This window comes from Vipera berus (assembly GCF_964194415.1).
Source record: "Vipera berus genome assembly, chromosome: 3".
In the NCBI taxonomy this organism is placed as follows: Eukaryota; Metazoa; Chordata; class Lepidosauria; order Squamata; family Viperidae; genus Vipera; species Vipera berus.
The window spans coordinates 170,204,705-170,224,015 of NC_138204.1; the positions used below are offsets into that span (position 1 = coordinate 170,204,705).

At 36.1% G+C, this 19,311-nt stretch overlaps 1 protein-coding gene across 1 annotated transcript in view; it reads right to left on the bottom strand.

Annotated features, from left to right (window-relative positions):
- Positions 1–19,311, bottom strand: part of ZNF521 (zinc finger protein 521) — a 321,090-nt gene that overhangs the window by 180,387 nt on the left and 121,392 nt on the right. The window contains exon 3 of the mRNA XM_081325811.1: positions 7,296–10,648. Within this exon, the coding sequence (XP_081181937.1) occupies positions 7,296–10,648 (3,353 nt within the window). The remainder of the gene's footprint in view (positions 1–7,295; positions 10,649–19,311) is intronic.

A 19,311-nucleotide genomic window follows, 5' to 3' on the forward strand; every position in this document is an offset into this window, starting at 1 on the left:
GTCTTTATTCCAATAAAGCAAAAGTAGATAAAATAACCCCCTGAAATATGCATGACATCCATTATATATATATATATGTGTGTGTGTGTGTGTAAATTTTATATATGTAAATTTTATATATATAAATATATGTATATATATATATATATATACATACACACACACACACACACACACACACACACACACACTCTCAAGTGCTTTGGTGATGCACATCCATAAAAATTCATATCATTTTAAATCTTGGAACCACACAGAATTTCAGTCTTAATTTACAATTGGCAAATTTGTAATTGCAAGCAAATTATAAATGATGATTGGGTTTCCAGTTAGGATATTTAACAAACTTAAAAATTTCAAGCATAATACTTGTAGGAGCGACAACTGATGAAATATGTGTCATAAAGTCAGGACACAGGTCTGCGGCTTTTGTACTTGCATTGCTACATTGCACACAGGTTCATAAAGAGAAGAGCTTGAATACAACATTATAAGCCATTTTTCATCATTTTGCTGAAATTATGATTTGCTGCAAATGTCCTTGATTTCAAAGGGATAGATTTTAACTGAAAATTAAAAGAAACAATGCAAGAACAGTTGGTCCATAGAATAGATTATTGGAAACAAGGATTTTTGTTAGACATTTTTGTTAGACGTACTGAAGAGCAATCTGTTAGATATTATCTAGGTACAGGTGTTCTGAATTGAGCAAGAGACTAGATTACATGGGCTAAAAAGTAATCACAGTCTTTGTGATTATATCTTGCAGCAATACTCTAGCATGTAGCCATGTTTACTTTTTTTCCCCAGACAATTCTTTTTCTCTTACTCTGACTCTTAAATCATTTGAGACCATACATAACGTATATTCCTGTACCACATATATATTAGATGTAATATTACATCAGTAAATTACCTTGTGCTTGACTGAAGGTTATGCTAGATGGCTGGGGACTATGGGCACTAAATTCAGAATACCCAGTACCATGTTAGCTTTCTCTACTCTCAGAAATTGAATCTCTATTTAATTGCAATGCCCTACCCACTTAAAAGTGTCTATATTTTTATTTTGGTTTCTTTTTAACAAATACTTGGAAAACATAAAGATGCTCTTTGTGGCCTCAAACCCATCTTAGATCAGGAAATGACAAACTTTTTTGTCTTCTCCCACCAGACAGACTTCAGGGCTTGTATGATCTACATATTTTTTCTGAAATCCAATACTGCCATAGTAAATCAGAGAGAAACACACAGTAGTCCTGGGAAGAAAATATAGTGTACAGCAACTGAAAATACTTTTTGGCTAAACAATCCATCACATATAACACTGTTCTTTTTTGGTCAAAGTTAATTAAGAGTTAGACAGTATACAAATTGAATAAATAAACATTAAAAGCCAAAAAAAGATTATTCTAAATTTTTGTATGAGATGTTAGACCAGGCCTTTATTCACTGCATGAACTTTTTAGGATATTGCAACATAATTGCAGTTTAATTCCATCAAAACATATTTTGCTCTATAACTTTGAGATAAAATGTATTTTAAAATTTTATATTTAAAAATGTTTAAAATCAAAATGTAATTGCTTATGTGAATTATTATAAACATTCCAGATTACTAGAGAAATGAAATGGATTTATGAGCATATGCAAAAGTTGCAAAATCTAAAAATATATAATCTTAAATATTAGACCTCTGTAATTTATTCTACACAATAACACTAGAGTGAATCACAAACACAAATAAAGAATTAAAACAAGTATGAAGGCAAACCAAAAAATTGAGAGTAAACATAATATACAACATTCTGATGCATAGGAATTAATGATGTGCTATCCAGGAAGATATGGATAATTATAAATAGATTTTTAAAAGTAATCTTAAATTGGATTGTAACAATAAAGCCCCACTTGTCAACTCATGAAAATAACCCTCTTTCAGATATGCTAAGGGAAGGAGAATAAGATACTGGCACAGCAGCTAGTCCAAAATAGTCAACTCTTGCTAACCCCTGCAGGAAACTTTTGCTTATCTATGTACCCTCATACAAATTAAAATTATAAATCAAACTAATCAGTGCCCCAGAACATTAGGGAACCTAAAATGGAACTTTAATTTACATATGGCAGATAATGGTTCGTGTCTGAAATTGTATGTTAAGACCTACCTGGGTAATAGACAGGTGTATGAATAAAAATATATAATTAGGAAATAAATAACAATAGGGAGTTTAAGCCTTATGGAGCCAATCACAATATAATGAATTATAATGAATAGTATGCATAGTATCATAATTAATATAAAAATATGGCCAGAAGTGTCACTGCGTTTTTTTTAAGTGTTTGTCAGCTCCGCACGTCTCACTTTGTTTCTCTGCCAGCTGCATAGTAATCTTATCAATGTAACCAAGGTGATTGTCACATGTCCAGCCATGTTATAGTTTCATGCCTAGCACTGCTATTAAGTGCGCATGTCTACAAAAGTTTTCTCACTTTACTTTTTTCCTTCTCTTTATATTCTGTCTGATGAGAAGATGTAGTCAGTTAGTCTTTTTTTATACAGTAGAATATGCCTCGGTTTTATTTTTACCTGATGTTTACCATGTGTTGTTTGAACCACGGTTCATCGCCCTCTGATAGGGAAGTATTAATCAATTTACCCTGGCATGAAGATGCTTAATCTCTGCAATCTGGAAATCTGAGAATGGATCCAAGATATGCAGAGTGGTAAAAGTTTAATGTGTCCCCAAGTCTTTGTTTTTAAAATGACACTCCTATGCCCCAGGGAAGACGAAAAGCAAAGAGGGAACAATGAATATTGCTAAGCACATTGATTTGTGCTTAGATTGTAAGCCGCCCTGAGTCTTCGGAGAAGGGCGGGATATAAATGGGATTATATATATATATATATATATACACATACACTGTTGCCTTGTTTTCCCAGTAAACTAATGCCTGAACCAAGATTAAGATGTAGCAATGCATAGTTATAGATTTGGATTAAGGCACTTTTCCTTTAATACAATTTCAACCATCATTTACAAATTCATTCAATAAGGCTTAGTGTATCACAGAAATTAGTCCAAAAGAACTTGAGCAAAATGGCAGACTAAATTCAAGTACAATACTTCATACAGATATGCATATGTATAAAGATAAACCACAAGGGTGCTCCTACTGCCACACCTTGCTTGTAAATCAGGAGGATGTAAGTCTTAGGTTGCCTGGAGTTGTGGCATCTACTAACTCTTTTCCTAAAGTCAGCCATCTCTTATTGATGCATTTATGTCTTCCTTAGTTCCTCCTGCAAAATGTTCCCTAAACAATTATGGGTGACTTATGAGTCTGGTAAATCCTTTTCATACACTCTTGACTATAACAAACACAACCACACTATCATGCTGATTTGATATTTTGTCCCTGTAATATTCATTTGCTGTTTTTACCCAGCTGTTATGTTAACAGACAACACACAATACTATAACAATGAGATTGCATTCAAGAAACCAACCACTTTCCACCCACAATCAGCAACAGCTGTGCTCAATAAAAGTAACAGTTTGCAAGTAGTCACTAGAGAATACTCCTTCAACACTTACGCCTATTGCAAATTTTGCAAAAGCTCTTAGGATTTTGAGGCAGCATATACCGCTCTTTAACATTTTATAAATCTGTATCACCTTTAAAAAGCCCTACCAGTGCATTTCTACAATCCACTTAGGAAAATAATAACTTTTTTGATGATTTTTCCAGGATCTCCATGTTTTTCATTCTTGGTCTTAATTACACTGAAGATCCAAAACTAACACAATTCTGTATATGAATGAAAACCAGAACATTTCACTAGAAGCAGTGATAAATATATGTCAAAATCTTTTTTTATATAAGCAAGCAGGAATTTCTAGAACATGCTTGTGCAATTAGGTAATGAAAAAGAGCTTCATATGATTACAACAGTTCCTTCATGCTGACAAGAAGAAAAATTGCAGGAACATTCTTAAATAACTTTGGAAATTAAATTGAGGTTTTTAAAATAGGCATAATACAATTTATTTAAGCAGAATTGTTACAAAATTTAAAGCAGATCAGAACCTGAATTTCCTTTAAAATGTTAAAATTTATGATTCCCATGTGATCCCTTTTATAGCTAAATTGCTTCTGATGCTTTTTCCTGATGGCAATCAAGCAAACTTCTTGGGATTATCCCTTCTTACCCAAACTAGAATAAAGAAAATTGATGCACTATTGTTATTTATCACTATATTTCCAAAATATAGTTCCAAAAAATATCTGTATTAACTACAGTAGTTGAATTTTCTCAACCAAAGCCTTTCTAAATCTAAAACTTTATTTATTCTACTTGCTTCAATTGGTTTTTTTCATCTCAGTCCCCACTTGATGTGTCAAGACTGCAACTCTAAAAATCTGTGCAGCTGGGAATTGTGGGAGCTGTAGTCCCAACATGTTTTTACTTAAACAGGTCAGGGAAAGTAGACTTAGATTTCTCCTTTCAAATGTTAAACAAGGCTGTGTTATAGCACACATTCCCCCCAAAAGTATATCTTTGATTGTTCTTTTTAAAAGTTATCCTTGGGCTAAAACTCCTTTAAAATTCTTATATTGCTATCAATGTAGGCCACATATGCATGTTAATTTTAATCAGGATTCCCCACATATCATTTCCCCCCCCCCTCAGGTCTTCTGTGATTTTTTAAATTTATACGTGTCCTATTTAAAGCATGATAACCAAAGGTGGACATGAAATGTCAGCTGAGCCTTATTATGCTGTTTGTGTCGTATTTTAAATGTGCAAGAGAACTGAATTCTCAGAGTAATTATATGAAAACTATACTAAACAAAAAGTATTTTTTTCCTTAGGACAAAATATGGTATTGCCATCACTGATTTCCTGTCTTAACATTTTTTTTCCTTGGACTCTTAAAATATCAACTGTTGTTTTTAGATTAGGGTCCAAAATGGAATTACTTTGGGACATCTTCTGTATGTAAAGGAAAAACATGAAATCTTGCAATATATTGTCTATGGAAGAGCTATTGAAGAAATAATAGTAAAGTTAATAAAGTATAAATCAGCATATCATAAATTATTGCTTCTATGATTATCAATTGTTGAGATGAAACCAGAGGGAGACACTGCTTTTCTACTGGAAAAAAGTTCATGATATCCAATGTAACGTGTTATAGGATAGGTACACCTGGTACACACACAGTGTTAATATATATTAGAATAAAGATATCCTTTATTGGAATAAAGGAAATGCATGTTCCTTTTGCCTAGTTTAGCACAATTCAGCAGCCTATTTCAAAGCATACAGTTGTTTGAAGGTATTAGGTAAAACTTTATTATGGTAAGATGGGACAGAAAACACAATATTTCATCCACTGTAACAGATTTGTCAACGTTTTACAACCTCATGAGGTTGTGTTTTAAAAGCAACAACCTGTAGACAGTAGCAAGTGATAGGATACCCAATGAAAAACTTCATCTACTGCCCTGCAGGTAAACTAGCTGCTAAATGCACAAGTGTATAGGTCAAGAGGTCAATTTCACTGCAGCACCAAAAGCCTTCAATGCTATCTTCAGGATCTCAAATCTTTAAATTCAAATATCCAAATCTTACAATATTGTATACTTCATTAGATTGTGGTATTGGTATATAAAATTGGGAAGATTTCAAGTGAGAAAGCCAAAATTTTGCAATTTCTCTCAAGAATTCAGAGGGTTTATGTAAATATCTACATAAATACAAGCACAGAAATAAATCATTTTTAATTGTTGAAGTACTCTTCTGGCACATGCACATTTGTACATGATCAAGCAACGTGTGTCCTGCCTGAAAATATAGTCTACTTTGGACTGTGTCACTATATTCTACAGAGCTGGCAATCCTACACCCTTCATTCCCATCAAGCATCTTCTATGATTAAACTCCTTGTTTGTAATCAAGCACAGACATGGTAAAAGGAAACCATTTCCCACTATTCCATAATATTTGTATACCTTAGCAGAGCACTTAAATTCTTATTGGCGAGTTAAAGAAATTAGTATAACTAAAATAGACTGTTCTAAGTAAGCTCCTGTCTAAATGCTTTAGAAGAGTTGAAAAATAAAGCTACGTGTAAGCCAAATTTAGACAATACAATGTCTATCACATTGTTTTTCCTGGCTGTGACTGTATCTTATTTTCCCCCACAGTTATCATCTTTAAGGCTCTCAGCTGGATAGGTATGCATGGGTAGAGTGGGAGGGGGAGGAGATTCATGGAGCAAGACTCAAAATGACTGGGTATAGTCCACAGGCCATATGTTTCCTGCCCCTGGTAAACAAAAGGAAAGTTAAAGCAAGTTAAAGGCTAAATAATGTACATTTAAGTGTGCTTGGGAATGCCCCTTTGGCAATTCTAATTTGTGTTAGTGATTATGATAATAGAAAAAGGCCACAGCATTTATTGCAAATTAATTAATCTGGAATAAGTGTGTGATCTTATTACTTCCCCATGGGATCCCCAGATTTGTAAAAAAAAATTGTTACAGATTATTCTGCAAGAAATGTTAATCATCCAACGCTTAGCATAATATTCTGTCAAATCCTACCTGTACAGCCCAAATACACACACACACAAACATATATACAAACACACAGAGACTGAGTTATAATAAAAAGACTAATTTACCCTTTAGCAAAAGTAGGTGTTGCACTGTGGCATTTCTTTTTAATCAAAGTAGAGCAAGACAGGGAAAAATTAATGTCAACAACATAATTTACAAAAATAGCCCTCCTGCTCTGTTGCTCACAAATATTTTCAAAAAACAGTGCTCTGCATGCCAATGCTTTGGCTTAGTGTAGTTTACTTTTATGTCATTAACACTCTGTGCCGTAAGCGTAACTCAGAGCTAGGGATTCCAACTCAAAATGAACCTCAGTTAAGATTCCAGCTCTCAGTTGTGCTGGCACAAAGATTATTCTCTTCAGTGATAAAGAAGACAATATCCTAGGGAGACTGGAATTAGTCCTACTCTGTGCCATTCAAGCCAAAACACAAGATTTATCAAAAAGCAAGTAATTGCTAGCTAGCTAATGGCTAGGGAAGATTCAATACATATTCGGTCTAAGTATATATCTTGGTAAACAACTAGCAAAAAAGAAAACAAAGGAAGGAAGAAAGAAAAAAGGTGGTCACATATATTTTTACCAAAGGGAGGGGGAAGAGAGCAAGTGCAGGGGGAGAGAGAGAGAGAGAGAGAGAGAGAGAGAGAGAGAGAGAGAGAAATTACCTCTTCTGATTGTGATGGACTGATTCTGGGCATTGGTGATACTTGTGGTGTTTTCAAATGTGTATTATTGCTGTCTGGAACAACTTCTCTATGGACTGACTGGATGTGGTTCTGAAGTTCACTTTCTGATTCAAATTTTACGTTGCAACTTGAACAGCGAGTCTTCAGTCCTCCTTTGCTTTTGTTCTCAGAGGAACTCAGGTTCTCATTCTGGCCCATGCCTTGTCTACTACTGCTTGAAGGTATGTTGATTCCAGGGCTACCACTTTTGCTGAGATTAACACAAGCAGCACACAGACCATATGGTAAGCCGTTAATGTCAAGTTTTACCAACTCCTGCTTTGAGCGAAATTCTTTCAGGCAAGAAGCACATTTGTACAATTTCTGAAGATGCTGTATTCGCCCTGTAGACTGCACTGCAGCACTGGTGCCCGTCTTTTGCATGTGAAACGTCCCGTGGATCTTCAGCTCCAAAGTAGAAGTCACTGTCTGCATGCAAACCACACATCGGAATCCTGTTAAGGAGTTTCGCAAGTCAGGATGCATCTGACAATGCTCCAAGAATTCTTCCTCACTCTGGAGTGGCATTTTGCAAATCCTGCAGTTTCCCGTATCAAGGCTCTTACTGTGTGTGACCTTATGTTCTGTGAGAGTCAGAAGTGAAGGGAATCTCTCACCACATATTGGGCACATATAGTGTTTCACTGGACCCAAATGTGTCTGCATATGTTCTCGAAGCCCATTTTCAGAGAAAAATGTTCGTGAGCACACATTACATTTGTAGTTCCCTTTTATGAGCTCTGCCTTTTTCTTTATTATGGCACTTTCACCAGGTCGGATATTGTGATCCCGAAGTTGGTGGTTTTGCAAGAGAGACTCCATTGTGTAAGCTGCTCCACAAATGTCACAACCATACATTGGTTCAGATGTATCAACATCTTCTTCACTTCCATCATGGCTGTTGTGGGATTCCTGGCTGTTTGTCAGCAATGTCTGTAGCTCTACTTCTTCCTTCTGAACTGGTTCAGATGCTCCATTGGTTCCACAATTGGGAGTTTTTGTTTCAAAAACGCAATGTTTCTCCCTCAAGTGTTTTTCCAGCAATATGATAGCATGAAATGCTTTGCTGCAGAACTTGCAGTTGTATTTTTTGCTGTGTGTTGTGATGTGGCACTGGAGTTCCACTTCAGTACCAAAAGACTCACCACAAAAAATACACTTGTGTACTTTGCCTTGATTCTCCAGATGATTGTGCTTAACGTGGAGCTGCAAGTCTGTCTCATTACGGAAATCCCAGTTGCAAGACGTACACCTATACACTTTCTTCTCATTGCTATGCTTCACAGCCAGATGAAGCTGAATGGAAACTTTTGAATCAAAGACCTCTTGACACAATGTACAACGGAAAAACACAAAGGTGTGCATGTCAAGCAAGTGCTTTTGCAAATCATCCACTGAAGTAAACTGTTTATCGCAGCTTTCACAGATGTAGTATGTGGAAGTTATCATGAAATGGATGGTCACATGCTTCAACAGGGACTCCTGGTTTGGAAACTCCTTATTGCACTGAGGGCAAGTCAATTTGGGCAGGACAGTGTCAAGATGTGTTTTTAAATGAGTCTGAAAACCATCCAGGGAGGTGTATTTAGCACCACACTGATTGCAGATGTACTCACCAGCAGGGCGCGGAGGAACACCACCAACAGCCTGCATCATCTTTAATGATGCCTGTTCTATAGTAACTGGAGATAAAGGGCTCATGGCTCTAGATTTCTTCCCATTATGGATGTAATTTAATGCTAATGGAATGTTCTTATGATTCTCCTTTATATGCTTATTCAGTTTAAGAACACTATTAAATATTGGAGAATTTGTGCAGTAAGAGCAAGAATATACTTCAACGACAGGGTCTTTAGGGGTACCTAAGACAGGAGAACCAAAACGAGAACTGCTAAGATCACAATGGACTTGTCTAATATGCTCTTCCAAAGAAGAATCAGTAAGAAACCCCATATAACAATGAGGACAAAAGAACGCATTACTGTCTTTAGCAGCTGGATTTCCAAATCCATGAGTACATCGAATGTGTTCCTGAAGGGAATTGAGGTCATTGAAAACTTCTGAGCAGAAGTTACACTGGTAGATCATAGCAGGCATGGTAGAAACTATCAGTGCAGGATCTGGCGCTTCATGTATTTGTTTCAGATGCTCATTTAGGTTGTAAAGTGAAGGTAACACTTCTAAACAATACTGACAAATATGGGCTTGTTCAGGTTTATCTAAATGCATAGTTTTCAAATGTATTTGCAGTACTGCAAGGCTTGAAAATAACTGCTTGTTGCAATAAATGCAACTATAAGCCACCTTGGCTTGTTTATTTGAAGGCCCAGTGATATCTGCCACCTGCTGGGCTGTCCGTTTTCTTCCACGTCCTTTTGTAATTGGGGGAACTGCTTCAACCATAGTTGAACTGTCTACTGAGAGATTTGAATCTGGAGTAGTGCTAGAGACTGAGGTGTAACCAACTGTCACTAAAGAGGGGCTGTTACTATGGTTGCATGATTCTGGCTGCTGGTGACTATCCATGTGGCTATATAGCTCTTCGACAGTATGGAAGTTCTCTGAGCAAATACTGCACATATGTTTCTTTTCCACTCCATTATGAGCCTGCTCCATGTGATTTACTAGTGAACTTTCCTCTACAAAGAGTTCGTGACAGTAAACACACTGAAGAGCAGCTCGGTCTTCATTTGGAGAACACTCTGGGTGGCATTCTGCTATGTGTTTCTGAAGATCTTCTGGAAAATCGAAACCTTCTTCACACTGACTGCATTTCTGAGTGTCCTTCATTTTCCATTCCTCCATCCGGGAGGCAGACTGAGAACTATCTTTGTTCCTCTCATGAACTTGCATGTGTCCATGAAGTGAACTAGAAGAGAGAAATCCACGCCGGCAAATGGCACACTTATATGGCTTGTTAGAGGTATGAGTCTTCAAATGAATTTTAAGGTGATCACTTCTTGAAAATGCTGCATCACATTCGCTACAGTGGTACTTCTTATCTCCTGTGTGAAGTTTAATATGACGATCTCGGCTCCGCTTATGTTTGAAGAGGCGGCTGCAATAGGTGCACTTGAAAGGGAGCTTGTCGCTGTGACTTTGCTCGTGGTGCTTTAAATAGCTGAGGCGGCTAAAAGACTTGTCACAAAACTGGCATGGGTAGGGCAATCCTGGGCCACCTTCTTCTTCACCAAAGTCACAACCATCTCCATGGCTTGGGGAAGTCTGATCTTTACTAGAGGGTGAAGAAGCTGGCCATGAGCAGGAAGGATCATCTTCAATATCTACTCCATCTGAAAAAGGAAGAAAGGGGAAAGGAAAGGGAAACATGTTTAAAGGTTTCTTGTTCAGACAACGTTTAACATCAGTACATGTGCACTTAATCAGAGATTAATTGATAAAGATGTAGTGGTGCATAACACGGATGTGATACATTTTCACTCCCATATCCATTTGCATCTTATATACTACTATTTTAAATCAGATTACCAAGCTGAGAGTAATTATAAAGAATCTCTTCTTTATTTTTTATCATTTAGTTACTTAAGCTATATTATATATAGTCAACATTATTAAAATGCAGATTTTAGAATATTTAAAGTTTTTTTTGTATTCTCTAAGAAATAATTTGCAAAACATGAAAGTATATGAAAAGTTCATTGTATAAAAATAGATATATATATTTAAAAATGAAGTTAATTTAGGTGTAAAACTCTTAATTGTAAAAGAGTTTATAGAATTTCCTAGGTTTCAAAGAGACACATAGGAATTAGTTTCAAATGCAACATGGTTTGGTACAGCAAACCATGGTACAGCAATTTTGATGTATTGAAAGCAACATCAGCAAACACACTGGTAAATATTTCTTCAAAGTTGGAAAACAAATACTACTTCATCAAACATTTCTTTGAGCATCAAAAATCAAGAGTCTTCATACTTATCATTTTTAAATGAAATGAACCCATATCAAAATGTAATGTTTTTTTAATACAAAAGGCAGCCCAAACAGGTACAGATACAAGTCTGTGCTTTTTATATATATAAAAGGAAGAAAGGTGGGAAAAATGATCAGAAAGGAGCAATTACTTTCAGCACTCTGGGATCTTAAAGAAAATGAATCATTTGAAAGGGAAATTTACTAGGAGATTTACTAGGCCGAGCCCAAGGGACGGGTCAAGTGGTCATCAGTTTGGAGTGTCCCGGCGCCCACAAGTAGTCTAAATCCAGCCCTGCTTGAATTCCATTGACTCTTATCTACTGCCAATTTCCTAAATTTACATATTTCCATATTCTTGTTTAGAGTTAACTTGGAATAAACTTGTACTCATTTTGGACCTAATCCTGGCTCCCAATTTCTTGTGCTTGACAGGAAAGGAAGAAGAAATAAAAGGAAACTTATCTTGAACTCCTAGCAGTTTACAATACAGAGAAGTAGCCTAGTACCCTCCATATATTTTGAATTCCCATAAAATCCAGGTACCATAGACTACAAGCAGGTATTATGGATAGTAACATCTGGAAGCACCAGGTCATCAACTCTTTCCCCTACTCAGCATTAGACTGGAATAGGACAACTATCTGGTCTGCAGCGTTTTAATAATATATAGCATTGTGAGAAATTTCAAGTCACTCAGGTAAGAAAACAGTGAATTTTCTCCTCTTCTCATGTATATACACAGGTAAGAAAACAGCGAATTTTCTCCTCTTCTCATGTATACATAAAATTTTGGCTTTCTTTGAGCTCCTTTTCCAGGCATGAATGTATGTCTAATAATAAATGAATAGGTATTAGATTTATGGAGTCATCTCAGGTTAAGTGAAAACAGTGAATTGCACAAAAGCGTAATTCTTCCGTATGTTTTGTACTTTTAAAGTTCAAGAGGTTGCCCACCATTTCTTCCTTTCTGCAAAAAACCACAGTGGCTTAACTTCCTTAATAAAACAGAGCCGAACATTTAGATGATCATAGACAAAGCAACTTGAAAAAAACCCTGGGAAACAGGAACAAATGATAAATTATTATGATAAAAGCTGAAAGATTTATAAGTAACAAAAGAAAACACAAGCAAGAACACAAATCAGTTAGTAACTTCAACTATTTAGCCATTATGCTAAGTCATTTATGGAATTCAGACTTAACCTATAGAATAAATGCCATAGTCACTGGTTTTTCCAGTTGATGTGATCAAATAGAAGTCTAGTGTTGAATTTTACTTCCCGCTGACTGCAGAATTTCCGAAGAATTTTATAGCTTGTGGCTTGTTTTGCTGAATGCTGCCATAAGGACCATTCTTGTAAGGTCTTTACCTTACCTCTGCTATGCTAGCAGAATATTGTACACTTGTACCAGAGAATTGTTTGTGGAACTACTCACAAATAGAACAATACATAACACCATATTCTATGATGTCTTGAACCAATTTCTTAATAAAGATAAGATTGTTCCCAAGTACGGATTTAAAGACAATTTATCTCAAAGTTTAAGATTCAATTTGCTACATTAAATTGAGACCTAATAGTATTGCAGACTAATTCTGCCCATAGTCTGGAGTTCGATCCTGACCAGGTTGGTTTTCTGAGGTCGGTAAAATAAGGAACCAGATTGTTGGAAGCAATATGCTGTCATTGTAAACTACCCAGAAAGTACTGTAATGAATTATGGGGCAGTATATAAGTCTAAGTGCTATAGCTATTAAAATGAATGTCACAGTATTAAATTGTACTCTGTTTTAAAGTTTGAATTACAGCTACTTGCAGCTCAATGTACTGGTAAAGTTCCCCCCCCCCACACAAAATTACTGGATTTTTTTAAAAAAATATAAATGCAAGCTATCAGATACATTTTGGCTTGTGCATTATCTTATACGTCATGAGACTCAGGAGATGGGCCTTTTCTGTTACTACACCTGTCTTCTGGAACAGCATTCCCCAGTGATATGTACGGTTCCTACCCCACTTTCATTTGAAAGGTAATTAAGAAAATGTTTTTTTTTCTCCCAAGCCTTGGATTAGGGTGACTGTGAGGCTCTTGTAGAATTTTGTCCATTAAGCCAGTTGTTTCTTTTTTCTGCTTTATTATAAGGTTTTCTCTATTGATTTTATGGCACATCAATCAATCAACCAAGTCTCCTGATTATATGTGGTGTAAAAATGCTTGTATATAAAAAAAACACCTCATAGCTGAAATAACATCACATATTTTATTATATTTGATAGTTAATATTATCAATGTTTTTTTAACGTGTTCATTGACTAAAAGGAAAAGAAGAAAGACTGTCTAAATTCTGGGGAAACAATTCATAAACGAGGACTACAATACTAATTTCCGTAAAAACCTACGTTCTCTTAATACAAATTGCCATTTCAGCTTATAGAAACATTCCAACACTGCTTTCTTTAAAGTAATAACATTTTACTCAATTCTGAACCTTTTGTTTATCCACAGGAAACAGATGAGGATTTGTCCCTTTCCTGCATCTCAAAACCGACAACACCACCATCTCATTATCAATGCCAGACAGCAGCCAACTAACTCTGAGAAAACAATCAACCCCATTCCTGGATCTTTGCCCACTGCAACAATACTTTTAACTCAAGTTAAGCTCTCCACAGTTTCTGTCTTCTTTAGTACTCTGAAAAGGCTTTCCTTAGAATATGCCTGAGCCCTGACAGAATCTCTAAATTATCCCATAAACAATGTCTGGAACTCTACAGAAAACAAATACCTGGAGGAAGATTCAATTTAAAATCCAATACATGTGAATATAAATGAAGCAGAAAAAAATATGTTTATTTCATTTGTGCATGTCTTTCTGCTTTATTTGCAATTTTAAAAGAGAGGGAAATCAGGGTCAGGTACTAAGTAAAGTTGTGGGCAGAAACATTTTGAGGGAATATTTATTTTTATTTTTATTTTATTTTATTTTTAATTCCATTTATATCCCGCCCTTCTCCGAAGACTCAGGGCGGCTTACAAGCTTAGCAGTAGCCTTCATTCTATGTATATGCCTGCTTATTAGGGCTTTCACACACACCCCCAAGCGGCATTATTACAAAGTCAGCTTAATTGCCCCCAACAATCTGGGTCCTCATTTTACCTACCTCGGAAGGATGGAAGGCTGAGTCAACCTTGAGCCTGGTGGGATGCGAACCTGCACTAATTGCAGGCAGCTGGTGTTACTTAAGGAGGCATTAGCCCACTGCTCCACCAAGGCTCTTAATATGAAAATGTTGGAGGACAATATGGTAAAAAAATAAACAATAATGGAACAGATGCCTCAGGTTACAGCCTGAGAGAAAAGAGTGACAAACCCACAGAGAACTCTGGAGGTTTTATAAACATTTGGACAAGAACCATTATGGTTATTGTTTGGGGCACCAGAACTCCATAGAAAACAGATACATTCTCTTTGGTGGTACTTCAAATACAAACTGTCCATAAAATATGTTGCCCAATTTTAAGAACACGAGGCTACATTATCTCTTAATTTAAAAAGAAAAAACATAGGAACTAACAATGTAAATGTTGGTATGGAAAAATACATACATCTGCCTCTCTCAGCTACATATACAGAGAAAGATTTTGTATATATAGTACTAATCCAGTACTCCTCCAGATGCCTGGTACTTTTCATTTAACATGCTGAATAAATGATTCTATTTTTTAATGATCCTTATTTCTTGGATATTTATAGTTATTTGGGTTTTGTTACACAAACTGATTAGTAAATCATTTATATAAGTATATAAATACATAAATAATGTGTGCCATTTAGGAATTCTGGGATTCCTCACCATATCATTTGCCAGGTCTTTCTCTTTTCAGAAAGGGATTGGAAAAGGACTAGTTTGAAATAGTTCTTCCCTGGAATTTTTACTTGCTCCAAGCATAACCTAACTAGAAGAGTATGGAAACTTCCATGCAAATGGCAAAGAATGTGTCTGTATGTGCATGAGCATTACAAAATCAATAGGGCAGCTGCAATCCTGTAATCAGAACTCCTCCCTTTTACATATATTGTCCATAAAAAGGGTGGGGGGTTGTTACTTTTCTTAATATTATGTTTTATTTTAGTTTATATTTAAAATATATTACTATTTCATATTATATATTTGAGATTTCAAAACTATTACAGAGATTGTCAATATTCCATAATTAACTACAGTGGTTAGCATAATATGAATCATAGGTCACAATAAACTATTAACAAACATTCCTATAAATTTTATTCTTATTTAATGATTCAAGCAGAAGCTAGCAGAGGTAGTCCTCAACTTAAAACCAGTTGATTAGTGACCATTCAAAGTTATGGTGGACCCTCCAAAAGCTCCATTTCCAAAGTTACAGTTGTTGCAGTGCACAGGGAGTTGTTCGTTCTTATGATCAATTGTAGGGATGCTGTAGCACCCTCTGCCTATCTCTCCTTCATCGGCCCCACGAAGTCCCCACAGGGCCTTGCACTTGCTTTCCAACCCACTTGGCTCCACACCCTTCTCCTCACTTGCCTTTCAAAGATCTCCAGAGCTTGGGCTAGGGAACATCCACAATGCAATGCAGCTACTTCCTTAATGTGAATTCTGGGGAGCTTTGGACTACTGTTGTGGACCTTCCAGAACAGATAGCAACACTGGGCCACATGTAACAATACTGGTAGTAGTTATTTTCAGAGTGCCCACATTTAATGCAGATGCCCACAAAATTTCAGCTGCTCTGGGTCCCTAATATGAGTTCTGGAAAGCTCTAGAAAGCAGAGCAACTTGCTCTGGTTCATGTGGCACAATTCTGGAACTGGCTTCCATTTTCAAATCACCCAAAATTCAATGCATCAAAATGGCAGGTGCTTCAAGATTTGTACCAGGCAGCCCAGGAATAGAATTTGCTTTCTCCCCTTCCCCATCTTGAGCTCCAGAGGTAAGTGGTAAGTGTGTAAGAGGTGATGTGGGGTGAGGAGGAAGGTAAAAGACCCAGTGGGGTAGGAAGAAAGCCCAATGCCTGCAGAGAAACCAGAGAGACAGGAAGTGGAATGTACGGTGCCTAAGGCTTGCACAAGGCCTCCCAGACCCTTCCCTGTGGCCCCTGAGGCAACCTGTGTTCTGCTTAACAACCCATGTAGTCTTTTAAAGACCACATCGGAAAAAGCAGGGTTGGGGTGGGATCATGAAACAGTCACATGAATGCTTCACCTAAGTCATCATGACTAACAACCATAATAGACAAGCACTATTACAGTCATCATTGGAGGACTACCTATTCATCAAATCCTTAGGTTAAGAGATATACAAACTTTGAAGGCACTAAAAGTCCAAATATATCATCATAATCAATAAATGGTTGAGTGGAATTCTTTGGCAGACTTGTTTTTCAAATATGAAGTTGCTTTTGACATTGATGAAATTCCCACAGCTTCATTTGCCATTCTTCTAAAGAGGAAATAAAGTATGATAAGGGCATAAACTGTCTCAGAAGCCATTATCATATACAAAGATAAATTTTATATACATACTTTGTAGTGATAAGTTGGATAAGGATTTAATTGCATTGACTTCTTTAACTACAGACACTGCTAAATGTGGCTTTCCTCTCTGGAAAATTCAGTCCTTTCATGTTATCCCTGCCCTTTTGGCATGGTTCTACCCACAAAAACATACTCTTTCTCAGTTCTGTTATCTATAAAGCATTACAGCCCAAAGAGAAAGTTTCCAAGGAACAGAACTCATGTTCTGTGATGAGCAAGTACAATCCACAGGGGCTTCAAAATATAACTAATTCAGTTTACTGAGATTATTTGGGACATTCTAGATTTTTGTTACCAAAAACTGATTAAATTTAACAGACATAGACTCATGTGCCCCCTTTGGGGGGGAAATGGAATCATGTAAACAGACTGGCTTATTTAAATATTTGGGTTTTTTAACTCCATTTCTCACATTTTTGTCTGGTTTTCTTGATTCTGCATTTAAACAATACTAGGTATGTTTACCTAAGAGTAAGTGCCACTTATTAAACTAGACTTTTTGTTTTGAAAAAAAAACAGGCCTAGGACTGCATTGCTAAGGTTTTATTTTATCAATTGTTGTTGAATTAGCAATGCATATTTTTAAAATATTCATCTTTTCATCTGTTTTTCCTTTGCCTTTCATATTTAGCATAAACAATTCTTGCAGTTACTTCCATAATAACCTATTAGTTATGTCAGTACTGCAAAATCTGGACTGACAGATATAAAATAGGTTTTCAAACCATTCCTAGCCCTCTATTTTTAAAACAAATGTTACAATAATACACCTTTACTGACATGATATACTACTAAATGAGTATTTGTCAAGATACATAATACTGTAGGTATTTCATGTGGAACATACGACTGACACTGTATTTCACTTTGTTCTTTTTAGCAAGAGTTTGATCATTTTTACATGATGTAATTCTTTTCCTCATACTTCTAAAGTTGAATTTAAGTTTGAAATAAATAACAAAAAGCAGCTTTGCTTGTATTTTTGGCATCTCATTTTTTTCCTTGGAAGAATAAGGATTTCTTTTGCTTCCTTCTAAGTTTTACATTAGGCAGAAAATAGGAGGAGGAGGAGGAAGAGGTGGAGGATAAGATTAATGAACTTCAAAAACAGCTCTGACTTATTCTTATGAGTCAGGCCCAAAATGATTCAGTGGAATAATAACCCTTAGTGTCTTAAAACAATATTAAGACTGCAGAAAGCTAATTATTGCAACTCTATTTTAAAAGTGAAATTCTACATTTTCTACACTGTAAAGGGATCTCTTGCTGCATTGATACCTGGCAAGATTTCCCATTTGGCATGAGTGGAAATTAACAAGAATTTCCCGGGGAAAGCAGGAGGGGGTTAGGATGAGAAAACAACTCTGCTCACACAAATTCGGTGAAATCTATAAGGAGAAATCCAGAAATCCACACAGAGGATTGACTTTGTTAAATATGTGCCTGGGGTCAAGGGGACTCAAAGAAGGTCAGTGAGTCGTGCTTTACAGTCCTGCAATTACACAAAAAACATAAGGAGATCTTTCTGATGCCCATTATTGAGCCAAATTACCAGTGAAACAGAAGTATGACTCTAGAAAGGGGATAAAATTATCAATTATAAAACACATGAGAAATGTGCAATGGCAACCACATTTACTCTAAATACCGAGAAGAAATTACAGACTTTGGGAAGCTGATACTGCAACTATATATATAAAAAAAAGAATTAGTTTCTTGCTGTGAGACCCATTATATCCCCTAGATCCACTTTGCGTATGGAATGGGGGAAAAGTGACTGGCACCAAATTCTTTATTTCAGCCAGTCTGAAAATCTAGCAATATGTTTATACAAAATTACATTTTTATAATCCATTTTGCTGCTGTTGGGATTGGGTTTTTTTGTTTAAAATAAGGTTGTTGGTGGCTTTTGATCTTCAGTGGCCTTCTCTTACTATAGCAAATTTTTAACCTTATAAAACATATGCTTTTAGATTCTGTTTATAATGAATTGTTTATTAACAGTGCACTATCTGACTAATTTGCTGTTACTTGGTCAACTGTTTTGATATTCATTTTTTTTATTCGTAAAAAGTGTGCCTTTTATTTAAAAATGGAAGTAGCAAAACAAATATATTAAAATGAACCTAGAGTTATGAGAGAAAATGGGTTTGGTGTAATCATTTCTGTTTGCTACTTTCCCATTAAAAACATTTCTCCATTTAAATCTGCATTTACTAATTACTACATTCTTTTTACAATTGGAGTAAGGAGGTAAAGAATGAAGAAGCCCCAACAGGTGCAATTCCAAGATGTCCTTCTATACCAGACATGTCAAACACAAGGCCCGGGGGCCAGATCCGGCCCGCGAAGTGGTTTCATGTGGCCCATGAAGCCATCCTGGAAACAATGAGAGAATGGCCCCCACTGCCTTGGCCCTGGCCCAGAGACCCTCCTCCTGC